This window comes from Barbatula barbatula, assembly GCF_947034865.1.
Source record: "Barbatula barbatula genome assembly, chromosome: 18".
Taxonomy (NCBI): domain Eukaryota; kingdom Metazoa; phylum Chordata; class Actinopteri; order Cypriniformes; family Nemacheilidae; genus Barbatula; species Barbatula barbatula.
Window position 1 is genome coordinate 21,594,004 of NC_136781.1, and position 13,475 is coordinate 21,607,478.

The 13,475-nt window shown below is 45.9% G+C and overlaps 1 protein-coding gene across 2 annotated transcripts; it reads right to left on the reverse strand.

Annotated features, from left to right (window-relative positions):
• Window positions 1–1,543: 1,543 nt before the first annotated feature.
• On the reverse strand, window positions 1,544–7,703 carry rlim (ring finger protein, LIM domain interacting). Of its 2 annotated transcripts, none has more exons than XM_079480397.1 (4): window positions 7,512–7,703; window positions 6,266–6,469; window positions 4,533–4,637; window positions 1,544–4,431 (listed from the first exon to the last, which is right to left on the reverse strand). In XM_079480397.1, exons 2-4 carry the CDS (start codon window positions 6,432–6,434, stop codon window positions 2,696–2,698), a joined length of 2,010 nt encoding a protein of 669 aa, XP_079336523.1. In that variant the 5' UTR covers window positions 6,435–6,469; window positions 7,512–7,703; the 3' UTR covers window positions 1,544–2,695. The 2 variants fall into 2 exon arrangements, with proteins under 2 accessions (XP_079336523.1, XP_079336524.1); XM_079480398.1 differs by lacking the exon at window positions 7,512–7,703 and adding an exon at window positions 7,070–7,394.
• Window positions 7,704–13,475: the final 5,772 nt, after the last annotated feature.

Sequence of the window (13,475 nt, forward strand, 5' to 3'; positions counted from 1 at the left end):
CACGTGTCGATGAAATCATTGTCAATATATCATTAATTTCAGTATTTTCAATGAAAAAATACTGGTGTACCTGGAAATAAAATCCCATATTTTTCCGATTGAGACTGCCATGGAATCATGATTGCTGGGGGACATTCAAAATATTCATATGACGCATGTGACATATAAAAATAGAAATGTAGTTCCAGGCAGCTTGGGTATGGCGTGAACATGCAGTTTAGTTACAAATGCAATCTTTAAAGGAAATGTCATTTAGTTTAAAGGTTTTCAACTGTTGCAAAGTAAAGAGACAAGGATTTGTCACCACAAATGAAGAATGAATGACCCGTCTCTGGAATCTAACGGATTTAAACGAATCAAGATTTGAGTAGAAATGACGGCTATGAAAAGTCCTGGGGCCTAATTTTGAAACGTTGTGTACGCACAAATCAAGGCGTACGCCGCTCTCTACGCAATAATTGGTATTTATAAAAAGCAAACTTGACGGGAAAATGTGCGGTCCTTCACACAAGCTCTGACCCAGGCGTACGCACAAAAACGGGTGAAATGGCGACACCGTCGACAGATGGAAGAAACACGTGAAAGTGTGTGAAACTGTAGACCGTTGTGTAAAAGAAATGGCAATACTGCCTCTCATAAATAACATGAAGACTTCACAAAGCAAGTCTACACGAACACCCGTTTGATCGATCTGCAGTGTAAAACAAACAAAATCAGTAATGCAAATTAACACATATTGGCTAAAAGAAAAGTGAAATATGTTCTGCAAGAATCTTGGCATGTTATGCAATTCATCATCATAAATAATATGGTAAACAGAACAAAATCATGAACAAAACTGATATTCTCGTCGATGTGTCCGTCTGGCGGAGCAGATATAGATGCAATTAGATAGACAGATAGATGTATTAATTGTCCAATGCTGGGGAAAGTTGTTTTCATAGTTAAAATGTATTCATCAGCTACGGAATCATGTTATTAATGCATATGCAAGACAAATCCATTCGAAAGAGTCTTCACCAGCATGAGGAGTGCGCCATCTAAAGGTACAAAACACACACGTTCACTTAAATGCCCAATAACCACATGACGTAAATGAAAAGCTTTTGGTTATATCCTTTATATCAATAAACTATTCCAGTCCTGCTGTTGTACATATCTTTATTGTAATTTACAAATAACATTACGGCATAAACCAGAACAGAATGATAATTAAGTTGCAGTCATCTCTCAGCCATGACGACTGCAGAAAATCTGCCACATGGTGTGCTCTAAGAAGTGGTGTAGGACAAGCAAACCTTTCAGAACTCACTCAATTCCTCAAAGCTCAAGCCACACTTTTATGCGTCCGTCCGTGTGTGTGTGTGTGTGTGTTATCACAGCATATTGCTCAGGAGCAGCGGGTATTGCAAAGCTTGTGATAGCAGGGAGGTCATATTCACATTGTAACTTTAAATTTGACGAGACACAGATGAGGACACAGATTTTATTACGTTTTAAATTGGAAGCTAGTCAAAAAATGACTCAATATAACCTATAAATATGAAGCTGAGAAACTTTTATGATACAATACATGAACTTAATTGTAATGTACATTTTAACAAGAGTTTGCATTGCTTACAATGTGTGAAATGCTGATTTTACTTGTGGTTGTCAGGATGAGGCTCCAAAGTCAACACAGAAACAATGACATCAGATATTTTAATATATTGTCTCTAAATAATAACACTGCATTTTTGTACCCTCATGGGACTAAAGAGTACCCATATAGACCAACCATTACAGAATGAGAAAATAATCATTCCTCCTCGAAGAAGATAAATGGTGCTATCTTCATTGTACACAACTGTTAGAAAAACTTAAGTCTTCATTTTAAGTGTTAATATTTACAGACTACAACGTACACTGTCAACATGTTCTTTACATTTTTACCCTATTAGCATTGCACAGAGTTGCCTATACGTCGCCGCACTGATTCTTTGTGTGTATGGTGTGTTTGGATCAGCCATCTGATGTATCATGGTCAAATCTGGGAAGATATTTACAGCCTTTAATGTCATTTAGGCGTCTGACCAGAGAGTTACAGAACACTCAAAATGACAAATTATAATCTAAAGGATGACATATTCATTCAGGAACACTGCTTGAAATGTTCTACTGTTAGCTGTGTTTAGACATTCATGGTGCAAAAGAGACTTTCTTTCAAATTGAAACACAACCAACACTATGAAACCACAAATATTTAAGACCCAAACTGAATGGCCACTGTCAAGCAATTGTTGAACTGACTTGGTCGGCAGTGTCATCAACTTAACTTTTATTGAAACCTAATGTGGATACTCGCTTAAAATGAAAGAATCTCTTCATGTTTACCGTAAACTATCAAAGGTACCTCCAAAATATACTCTTCCCCTCATTTCATGCTAAAAAAACATGTGAAGTGAGAATTTAGAACTTGTAGCACAGCCCACATCAGTTGTGTCACGCACAAAAATTTATTCCATGGTGAGGTGGGTCGAAATACACTGATCTGTAGTTTGCATACAAACTTATTCTTAGCCAAGCCCATTAAATAAGGTAAAACCTAATGATTCAGGCTTCATATAGGATGTGTGGAAAAAGTCTGAATACAAGTCCTTGCTTGACTACACACTAAGGAAAAGAGGTGGGAAACGTGCCACAAAACAAATTGTGGCTAGACGACACTCTCGCGGTTAGCTGAAACGAGAACTGCCCTGCGACAGATCGGGCAGGTGGAGTTCTCGGAAAGCCAGCGGTCAATACAGTGCACATGGTATTCGTGAGAACAGGGCAACTTCCGCAACTTGTTGCCTTCGGCGTATTCCGTGATGCAGACGCTGCAGGTTTTAAGCGCATCACTCTCGCCAAAGTTTCGCATGGCCAGGTTGTCGATCTGCTCTTTGGTGAGGCCTCGTGGCTGATCGTCGTCGTCCTCGTTGAGTAAGAAGAAGTGCGCAAGTCGCAGAAAAGGCAGAGAGCCGGTCTCATCCAGGCTAATGGGAGCCCGAGGTCTGGCCCGGCTCTCGCGTGGAGAAGCAGCGCTGGGAACTCCACCTTCCACCTCCCTCTCTTCTGTCCGTGCATCTAAATCACTCTGGTTGGAGCCTCCGGCCCCAGAAACGAAGGAATCCGTGGTTCCAGTAGACGCATCAGGGTTACTCAGTGCGTCGGCGATGTCCGCCGGTGGGCTGTCTGACTCCTCACGGTTGGAGTCAGGATAATCCGAGTCCATAAAGTAGCTGAGCTCACCAAAGCCAGTCATGATCTGCCGAATCATGGACTGCAGAGCCAAGGAAGTGGCTTCCCCCAGTCCGGCATCTGAAATCCTCCGAATGGGAATGCGGATTGTGCTGACATAAGTTCTCACTCCGGCACGTTCGGAACGCGAAAAAGTCCGGCGGAAACCGCCGCGTTCGGTCTCGTATAATAAAGTGTTGTTGGACGTCTGCGAACGAGACCTTGTACGGTTAGCAATGCTGTCCCGCTGGCGATACTCTCCAGGACGCACTCTACGTACTTGCAAATCCAGCATTATAGTTGGAGGACGTCGTCCCGAAGCTCCCGCTTCTCCTGCAGGTGTTTCTCGTTCCTGCGGCGCGTCGGGAGCTGCTCCCGATTCTTGAGGGTCTACTTCTGCCGTGCTCTGCCTAGACAAAAACAGCTGACGAGTCCTTGAGCTACCCTCCACCTGGGGCTCGGGAAGGCTCTCGGAAGTGCGAGGAGGTAGGCCATGCTGAGCTGGAGAAAGTCCATCTAATCTTTCAAGGTTGAGAGGCGATCGACCTCTTGCGGTACGAGCCCTCGTCCGTCGTTGCTCTGGGCTTCTGCTGCGAGCCCTTACTTGACCTCTACGTGGTTGCTCCACTGAGGCCGATATTGGTGGAATTGGTGGACTTGGAGGAGTTGGTGGACTTGGTGGAGATGGTGGACTTGGTGGAGATGGTGGACTAAGAGTAGTTGGTGGACTAAGTGTAGTTGGTGGACTAAGTGTAGTTGGTGGACTAAGTGTAGTTGGTGGACTAAGTGTAGTTGGTTGACTGGGTGCACTAACTTCTCTGATTAGAGACAAGTCTGGCTCGACAATCACTGCCACCTCATCCACCACTGGCTCCTCAACCACCTCAGCTGTCTCCATAAGACTCTCTGGCTCAGACACGGGTCCATCTGGTCTTTCCTGGCTGCCTTCCGGCCTCTCTGTCTGCGTTTGCTGCTCAGCTAGGTTTCGATTGACATTGATTTCCAAACTGAAACGGAAATCTCCGCTGTTGGGATTGGTCTGGCTCACAGCCCGCCATGACTGGTTACCCCGGTAACCGCTTCTGGTTGTATTACCCGTCTGTCGAACTGTGTTGAGCCAGTCAAGAAGGGTCTCCCCACTGGGGTTTTCCTCGGTGCCCTCTGACTCTGTCACTGAGAATAACAACATTGTTTGTTTTTGTTCAATTTAAAATATTAAGACTGGGTAATATGGACTCCATTACCAACAAGAAAACAAACACCAATAAACTTACCAGCAGGCTCTTCCCTTCTTTCCTCAGTGTTTTCATTGTCGGGCGGCTCAGGGCCATGCTTAATTTGACGAAGACGACTCAACAGTTCATCTGCAGTTATTTCACCTGACAAAGAAATGCAAGAGTGAGAATTGTTCTGAAGTCAGATATCGAAGAAATACCTGTGTGACCTTTTACACCGACAACCTTACAAATTCAAAGAACACTGCAGACAATTCTACACAATAACACAGGTTATAATGTTTCTACAGCAGAATCTAACAGAACACCACAACATGGATGATGTTAAAAAAATATATGAATGTAGCAAAACATTTGTCTTCGTCAAAGTTTTCATAGCTGCTGTTCGTTGACATCATAAACAAATACCACAACAGGTCAATAAAATAGATATGACAAAATGTTTAGATCATTAAGTATTAGGCTACTACTTACACAGGGCTCGACATTAAAGCTTGTATGCTTGTTCAGGACAATGAATGTTTAGTATGACCGGACAAGTAACATGAAAAAACTTAAATAACAACAGTGCGACATATATAGGATAATAAGAATATGTTCATTAGACAGAGCTGCATTGTTTGTTTGAAGTGCGTTTGTAATGGTTGTGCTTGTTTGTGTGTGACAATAATGAATGGCGTGATGCAGTGAGTCCATGTAACTAGATGTGGACGCGGAATCCTGCTATTTAAATGTCATCTGGCTGTTCAGCGTGTCTGAGTGAATTATGTGCAACGTTTAAAATACGACACGAGTGAGCACTATATGAGGATATAAAACATGAACTTCAACTCCAAACTTCCCGAAGACCCGTCAAAATAAAAGTCCTCTTTAATTGAACACAGAGACAAAAAATACTGTAGTGTACTATAGTATTTGCAATTTAAAATGTTAGTGCCCTTGTAGTAAATTGATAAACACTGTGTACTACAGAAAAGTTCAAAAACATAGTATATAAGAATTTTACTCCAGTTTACTATAGTAGTTTGAAATTGTTTTTTTTAAAGATGACAATAGACGATTATACTTGTGCTACTACTGCTTGGGCTGTGCTTCCAAACTTTATTCCCTCTCTTACACCAGTGCTATGTGCAAAAAAATCACTTACAGTCTTAACACTATTAATAATTACTGCTTGCTTTGTTTTATAGCAGACACTGAGAGTAGGCCTATAACCATATTCAGGCAGCCAAAGCGGATACTAGTTAAAATGCTTAAAGCAAACTTGACCAATCTAAATATTAAACAATTATATTATATTATAATTCAAATAAAATATTTTTTCTATCTTTGGACAAGCCATTTTAGTACTCTGACTTGTCCAAAGGACAGCTGCATGACAATGCTTATTGTCAAGCACTAACATAAGAACTCAGAATGTGTGCTTACAAAAAGGACAAATACTTAAAGAAAGAAGTCTCAGTAACTCAACAGACTCCATTCCTCATTCTTTCCTTCCTTTGCAATTAAGGAATAACTGAATCTAAAAGGTTAAAGACTGATCAATTTGAAAAGAGCAGTGCATTGACACTGCAATAACAACACACAAGCGAGAGCAGAAACTACAATATAACGAAAATTCAAATAAACAACTCTTAAATGCTATTGTTCGTAAGACTTTAATATAAGAGGACACTAAAGAGGTCAATGACGGAAACAATCACTTTTAATCCACCACAAGCTATAAGATGTTAAGGCACCAATGTTTACAAGAACACTAAAAAACATGTTACCGGGGGTGCCAAGCAGATTGTTGTCTCTCATGAGCCTGTAGTCTTCCTCGCTGAGATTGTTGACAAACTGGTAGAAGGCTTCTTCTCGGTCGAGACGGTCCAGCTGTCTCCTGCGCTGCATTTCTGACTGATCACTGCCACCTTGTTCTGCATTATCCTGACCCTCCATCACGACTCAGATTCACTATGACCCAGATATCACACCTAAGTACAGATGAAGAGAGAAAAAAAGACAACAATGTCAATATGCAAGAATCAATACAGTGCGTACACACACAGACAGAAAGACACAGAGCATGATGGCCATTTTTTTGTGTTCTTCAAATCTTGGAAACAGGAGCTCTCTGCAAAACTTTTAAGTAAGGATGCACCGATGTTTACATTTTGGCCGATAATAATTACCGATAAACCCTTAACTGATAAGGTGGATGATATACAGAATCTAAATATGAACATAAAATGTTCGGAGACTGAAACAAATGGCTAAACGTGAACAAATGCTTGGACATTACCTGCAGCAAACAAGGCAACCATTAGTTCTCTGAAAATCATGTGCCAGGTCTACTTTACACTCATTTAAAATTCCTTTCTGGTATCATTTCTATTTAATAACATGAGTGATGTTCTTCCAGAGCAACCCAGAAAAGTGTTTATATTAGCCACAAGTCAACAGGTCTCCAGACAGAATGTGGAATTAGCATTTCCACAAAAGAAAACCAGGTGTGTTGTAATCGGACAGAAATATCTTCTAAAACGGGACAAAGGGCCTTAAGGTTTTCTGACACCCTTCAAGCAGTAACTTACAGTCCAATGTGATGTGAACTTGCGAGTCTACGTTTACATCAAATGAACTTGATGCGATCAGAAAGACTGAAAACAAAATGGCATCATCGAGCAAAACAAGGCTAAAGCTCAACACATTCAGTGAAAGACAACCCTTCCCTGCGTCATTTATAGCACATACAAGATACAAGAAGCGAAGAAAACTCATCAGCTGAATACACGACTTTATAAACGCGTCCACTCAACAGGACGCCGGTGTACCGTGAGGGCTGCGGACTGACGGTGAATGCTAACATGAGCTTCAGCTGAGCACGACCCATAGAGAAACACAGCTCGAGCTGAAGCTAAGCTAACGTTAGCACGGCTATGGGATAAACACAGCAAACACTCAGACAGCGCTACAGCGATTCGACGAACACGACAATTACACAAACGAAACGAGAGGAAATACACAGAACTCCACCTTATTGTGTATGTCGAAGTTTGCGATAACGTAGTCACGGTTGCCTGTGTGCCGTTGAGATGTTTTTAAGTGTTAATCTTGACAGCTATTCAAGATTTCATTTTCTCAAGCGTCTCTTCAGCGTCGAATCTATTTCCGGTGTACGGAATTGTGGGGCGACAAAATACAAACTAAAAGTTCTTATTTTAAGTTGGCTTAGAAACTCCTGTTTCTTTTAAATTATTTCGTTTTTGAGGGTTGTTCAAATGTAACTTATTAAACTCTCTCTGGGTTTCCGGTAGCTTAAAAGTAAAGGTCTTATTAGTCATACTCGCTTTTTTGCTTGCACATGGTTAACCCCGAACAGCTTATGGATCTAGTTATTTTAAATTAACATGAATGTTTCTATAAAAAGTGATAAATCGCATCTAAATTTGTGCCTCGACAGAAGTGGTCATGCCCTTCTAATTTATTCCGTTTTTTATTAGTCTATTGTTTGGCTTTTCTCGGTAGGATTCTTTGACTCAATATCACATTTGGGTTCTCCGTTGACAATCATTTTGATTATAGGCCTAAAGCCAAACATGCCCTTTCTTGTAAATCATTTTAAATGGCTTTGGGCTCAAGAAATAGACTTATACATTTAGTGTAACCATGTAATTTAATAAGTAATTACTTGCATGAAGGCTGTTTATACAAACTTAAGGATCCTCTCGTTGTTATACATTACTTTTAATGGCAAGAACCCAACATTTCTTTTGGAAGTGTACCAGAGTTACAGAGTCCAGTAGTGATTGAATTTTAATGGAGAACGGAGTGACACCACAGAATGTGTAGTATAGATTATCTACGAAATGGCCTCCAAACGCTATACATACATGGCAATTTCTACATCTGTGGCTTAAAACTAGAGAACATCTCCCCCAGTGAATCTGGCCCATTCCCTGAACGGTTCTAATAATCAATCATTTTTGTCATTTCTGAAATAAAATAGACAATTTTGGTTGATATTGGAATTTCAATGTTGAAATCGTGTTAAATCAGCATTTCTATGAAAGCAGAAACCCAGATGATGTGCGGTGTCAGTGACTTGGGCTCGTTTGAGATGGCCAGATTCACCGGTGATCAGGGCAACATACATGCCGGTAGAACTAGGCTTGTTTGAGATGAGCAAAACCTGCGCAGAACCCATCACCGCGAGATGCATGCCCACGTGTGCCAAAAAACTCTTTTTATTTTATTATCAACAACAATAATTCTTTACAAACACTCGTGTAGGCCTACATAATGAAATACAACACATATATAACAAAGATTTGCACATTAGGGGGCTATTGTTAATTTACATGAATATATTAAAGCATTTACAAATTTTCAATGTTTTATTTGCTTTTTGCTTCATAGAAAATCGGAGTGAATCAACATAAAGTTCAGTTGCTTTCCTGAATGAAGTTAAACAGGGTTTTTACAGGAAAAGTTACATTTGTGAACATAAAATGTTGCCATTAAAAGAATAAAATGTATTATATAAACCTGATTATGCTTGATTCTACTGTTCTCGCAAAGACCAAACAAAATATGTTTCCAAAACAACATAAATTGGTCATCAATGTTTCTTGTGATAAGATCACATACATTCACAGTCAGATCACAGGCAGTGCCTGAATAAGTGAAGCGCAGTTTCAGGGCAACTGTCACAAAAGATGCAATTAACATCAATATCACTTTTTAACTTTATAAAGTCATGTTTAACAGGATATATTCTATGTATTAATTTGAATGATACCTCATTAATTTTGTTTGTAATTAAATACTGATTAGGAATAAGCCAAACCTGTTTCCACACAATATCTTCTGCAAAACGATTCCAATATGAGTAAATATAAGGCAAAGACACAGAATTTATTTGAAATAACTCTTATAGATCTGTTTTAAAAGAGAAAAACGTCTCGGTTACGTCTGTAACCTCGGTTCCCTGATGGAGGGAACGAGACGTTGTGAGAGACTGACTGGGGTTTGATCCTGAGAACCTACCCTCTCCGAGATAATTAATTAATTAAAAAACGCCAATGGGCTTGGCGAATGGCACGCGCCAGTCTCCGCCCCGTGCATACGGGTATAAAGGAAGATGGCGGCGGTCATTCACTTACCCTTTGTACTGAGGAACCTGGAACGTTCACTGCAGTGATTCGGTGCAGCGTTGTGGCATGAAGTCACAACGTCTCGTTCCCTCCATCAGGGAACCGAGGTTACAGACGTAACCGAGACGTTCCCCTTCAGTCGGTCTCTCGACGTTGTGAGAGACTGACTGGGGATCAATCTTAAACGCCACAGCGCTTGCACCGATATCACGACCTCTAGCGGAGCGACCCTGACTGGGCTAGTGCCCTATAGTGCTACCGCGAGACGTAATCTTCCAGTCACATAGTATTGGTCATACTGAGAAGCCTCTACTGACGGCCTCACGGACAGTGGCGTACGCCTCTAGTAGCGAGGAGCTGTCCGGAGCCGAATACTGGGGAACACTGCTCTCCTCTTAGAAGAGTGTGTTACGGAGGCCACATCCTACCCAAGGGGAGGTTACATGTGGAGATACTAACATGGTCTCCCCGGCGGGGAGAACATCATGCGGAAGGTGTTAGCCCGAATAGGGGGACAATCCAGGTGGGATACCACCGGCGGGGAGGTCACAGATTCACCAATCGGGAAATCCTGAGTGAGGAATACAACACACGGGATGACCCAGAGGGGAGTCACTACGTATGGGCACTAGTCCTAATACAGGGGTCTACCCGAGCAGGGATGACTCTACCTATAATGGACCTGGTTCTAACAGACGGCTCCGCTCAGTCTGTTACCAAGTGCAATGCTTAGTGATGGATGGAATGCCTATGCTTCGCCTAGAGGGGAAAGTAGGGAGGCTAATAACGCCGTAGTCTCACCTAGCAAGGGGAGAAGGCGTTTTCGCAGGCGTACGCCCAGAACAGGAGTCCGTCCTACACGCCGGGGGCGTTAAGGACATGGGCTGCTACTGGTTCCACGCGAAGATTGTAAAACCTTGCGAAGGTACTGGGCGTAGCCCAACCCGCAGCACTGCAGATGTCTGCCAGAGAGGCGCCTTGTGCCAGTGCCCACGAGGAGGCCACACTCCGAGTGGAGTGGGCCCTCACTGCCAGCGGGCACAGGCGATCATGGGACTGGTATGCCACCCTGATGGCATCCACAATCCAGTGCGCCAGTCTCTGTTTGGAGACAGCCCCCCCCGGGTGCTGTCCTCCGTAACAGACAAAGAGCTGCTCGGAGTTTCTTAGGCTCCGTGTGTGGTCCAGATAGAGGCGCAGCGCGCGTACTGGACACAACACATTAGAGGTTGGGTCTTCCTCCCCTGAGGGGAGCGCCTGCAGGCTCACCACCTGGTCCCGGAAGGGAGTGGTGGGAACCTTGGGCACGTAACCGGGCCGGGGTCTCAAGACCACGTGAGAGTCGCCGGGCCCGAACTCTAGGCACCCTTGGGACACGGAAAATGCCTGTAGGTCCCCCACCCTCTTGATAGAGGCGAGCGCCGTCAGGAGTGCAGCTTCCATCGACAGATGAGGGAGACTGGCAACTCCGAGGGGCTCAAACGGGGCCGTACCAAGGCCCTGTAGGACCACGTTAAGGTCCCAAGAGGGTACAGAGCGCGGTCGAGGTGGATTCACCCTTCTCGCGCCCTTGAGGAACCTGTTGACCAGGTCGTGCTGACCGAGAGACTTACCCTCCACGAGATCGTGATGTGCAGCAATGGCCGCAACATACACTCTCAGAGTGGAAGGGGAGAGATTACTCTCAAGTCTCTGCTGTAAAAAGGCCAGCACCGACCCGATCGGGCAATTCCGTGGGTTCTCCCCCCGGGGAGAACACCAGGACGAAAAGAGGCGCCACTTGTAGGCGTATAACCGCCTAGTGGCAGGGGCTCTAGCCTGTAGAACAGTCTCCCGGACCGCTACCGACAAGCCCCCTAGGGTCTCCTCGTCCCGTCCAGGGGCCAGGCATGGAGTCTCCAGAGGCCTGGGTTGGGGTGCCAAACCGTGCCCTCCCCCTGCGACAACAGGTCCTTCGACAGGGGAATGGGCCAGGGGGGGGCCGTCGTCAGATCTACCAGATCCGAGAGCCAGGTCTGGGTGGGCCAGTATGGCGCCACTACCAGAACCTGATGCCCCTCTTCCCTGACCTTGCACAGGACCTGTGCAAGGAGGCTCACTGGGGGGAAGGCGTACTTCCGCTTGTCTCGCGGCCAGCTGTGTGCTAAGGCATCCGTGCCGAGGGGACCCTCGGTCAGGGAGTACCAGAGCGGGCAATGGGTGGAGTACGGGCAGGCAAACAGGTCCACCTGTGCTTGACCGAACCGCTCCCATATGAGCTGGACTGCGCGGGGATGGAGCCGCCATTCTCCGCGGGGAATGCCCTGACGAGAGAGCGCATCGGCTGCCTGGTTTAGGTATCCCGGGAGAAACGTGGCCCGCAGGGACTTCGTCACCTGCTGACTCCAGAGGAGGAGGCGTCGGGCGAGTTGCGACAACTGCCGTGAGCGTATGCCGCCCTGGTGATTGATGTACGCCACAGCAGTCGTGCTGTCCGACCGGACTAGCACGTGTTTGTCCTGCACGAGGGGCTGGAGCCTCCTCAGTGCCAGATGGACTGCTAGCAACTCTAGGCAGTTGATATGCCACCGCAGTCGGGGACCCGTCCAGTGACCCGATACTGCGTGCCCGTTGCACACCGCACCCCACCCTTGCAGGGAGGCGTCTGTCGTTACTACGACACGCCTCGAAACCTGTCCGAGCGGGACCCCCGCCCGGAGAAAGGTCAAGTCTGACCAGGGTAAGAGAGTGCGAAGGCACTGCGGCGTTACCGTAATACGCCTGGTGCCGGCGTGCCACGCCGTCCAGGGAACCCGACTCTGTAGCCAGTGCTGAAGCGGCCGCATGTGCATCAACCCGAGAGGGATTACCCCCGTCGAGGACGCCATGTGCCCCAGGAGCCTCTGAAAAATCTTCAGCGATGTCGAGGGATGCTGACTGATCAACCTCAGACAGCGCAGCACTGACTGTGCACGCTCGTTGGTGAGACGTGCTGTCATACGGACCGAGTCTAGTTCCATACCGAGGTAAGAGGTGCTCTGCGCGGGGGAGAGCTTGCTCTTCTCCTGGTTGACCCGGAGGCCTAGACGGTCTAGGTGCCGAAGCACAAGGTCCCTGTGCGTGCACAACACATCTCGCGAGTGTGACAAGATAAGCCAGTCGTCGAGATAGTTTAGCACTCGCACGCCTTGCTCCCTGACAGGAGCTAAGGCAGCCTCCACTAGTTTGGAAAAAACCCGTGGAGACAGGGCCAGACCGAATGGCAGGACCCTGTACTGATACGCCCTTCCCTCGAACGCGAACCGTAGGAACGGTCGGTGTCGGGGAAGAATGGAGACGTGAAAGTACGCGTCCTTCAGGTCGATTGCCACGAACCAATCCTGGTGACGTACCGAACCCAGGATGCGTCTCTGCGTCAGCATTCTGAACGGCAGCCTGTGCAGGTGTTTGTTCAGGCGACGCAGATCCAATATGGGCCGCAGCCCCCCGCCCTTTTTGGGCACGATGAAGTACGGGCTGTAAAACCCGGACGACATCTCGGTTATAGGGACGGGTTCGACCGCACCCTTCGCCAGAAGGGCGGCAACCTCCTCCCGAAGCACGGAAGCATTCTCTCCTCGCACCGAGGTGTACAGAATGCCCCGAAACTTGGGGGGGCGCCTGGCGAATTGGATCGAGTAACCGAGACGGACTGTCCTCTCTATCCAGTGTGACGGGCTGGTGCGCTGCCAAGTGTCCAAGAACCGCGACAGTGGGACCAGAGGGACAATCTGCTTCACCGTGCCGGGGAAGGCTGGTTCGGTGGCTGACAGTGCGGTCACCTCGCAAAGGGGGGACCCCCTGGGAGGCTGACGGCTCTGTAGTT

Excerpts from the sequence above, each read along its gene's own strand:
- rlim (XM_079480397.1), bottom strand. The coding sequence starts at position 6,434 with ATGGAGGGTCAGGATAATGCAGAACAAGGTGGCAGTGATCAGTCAGAA. Across the intron at positions 4,638-6,265 it reads CAATCTGCTTGGCACCCCCG|GTGAAATAACTGCAGATGAA; the intron begins GTAACATGTTTT and ends TTTCTTTGTCAG. Across the intron at positions 4,432-4,532 it reads AAGAAGGGAAGAGCCTGCTG|TGACAGAGTCAGAGGGCACC; the intron begins GTAAGTTTATTG and ends TGTTATTCTCAG.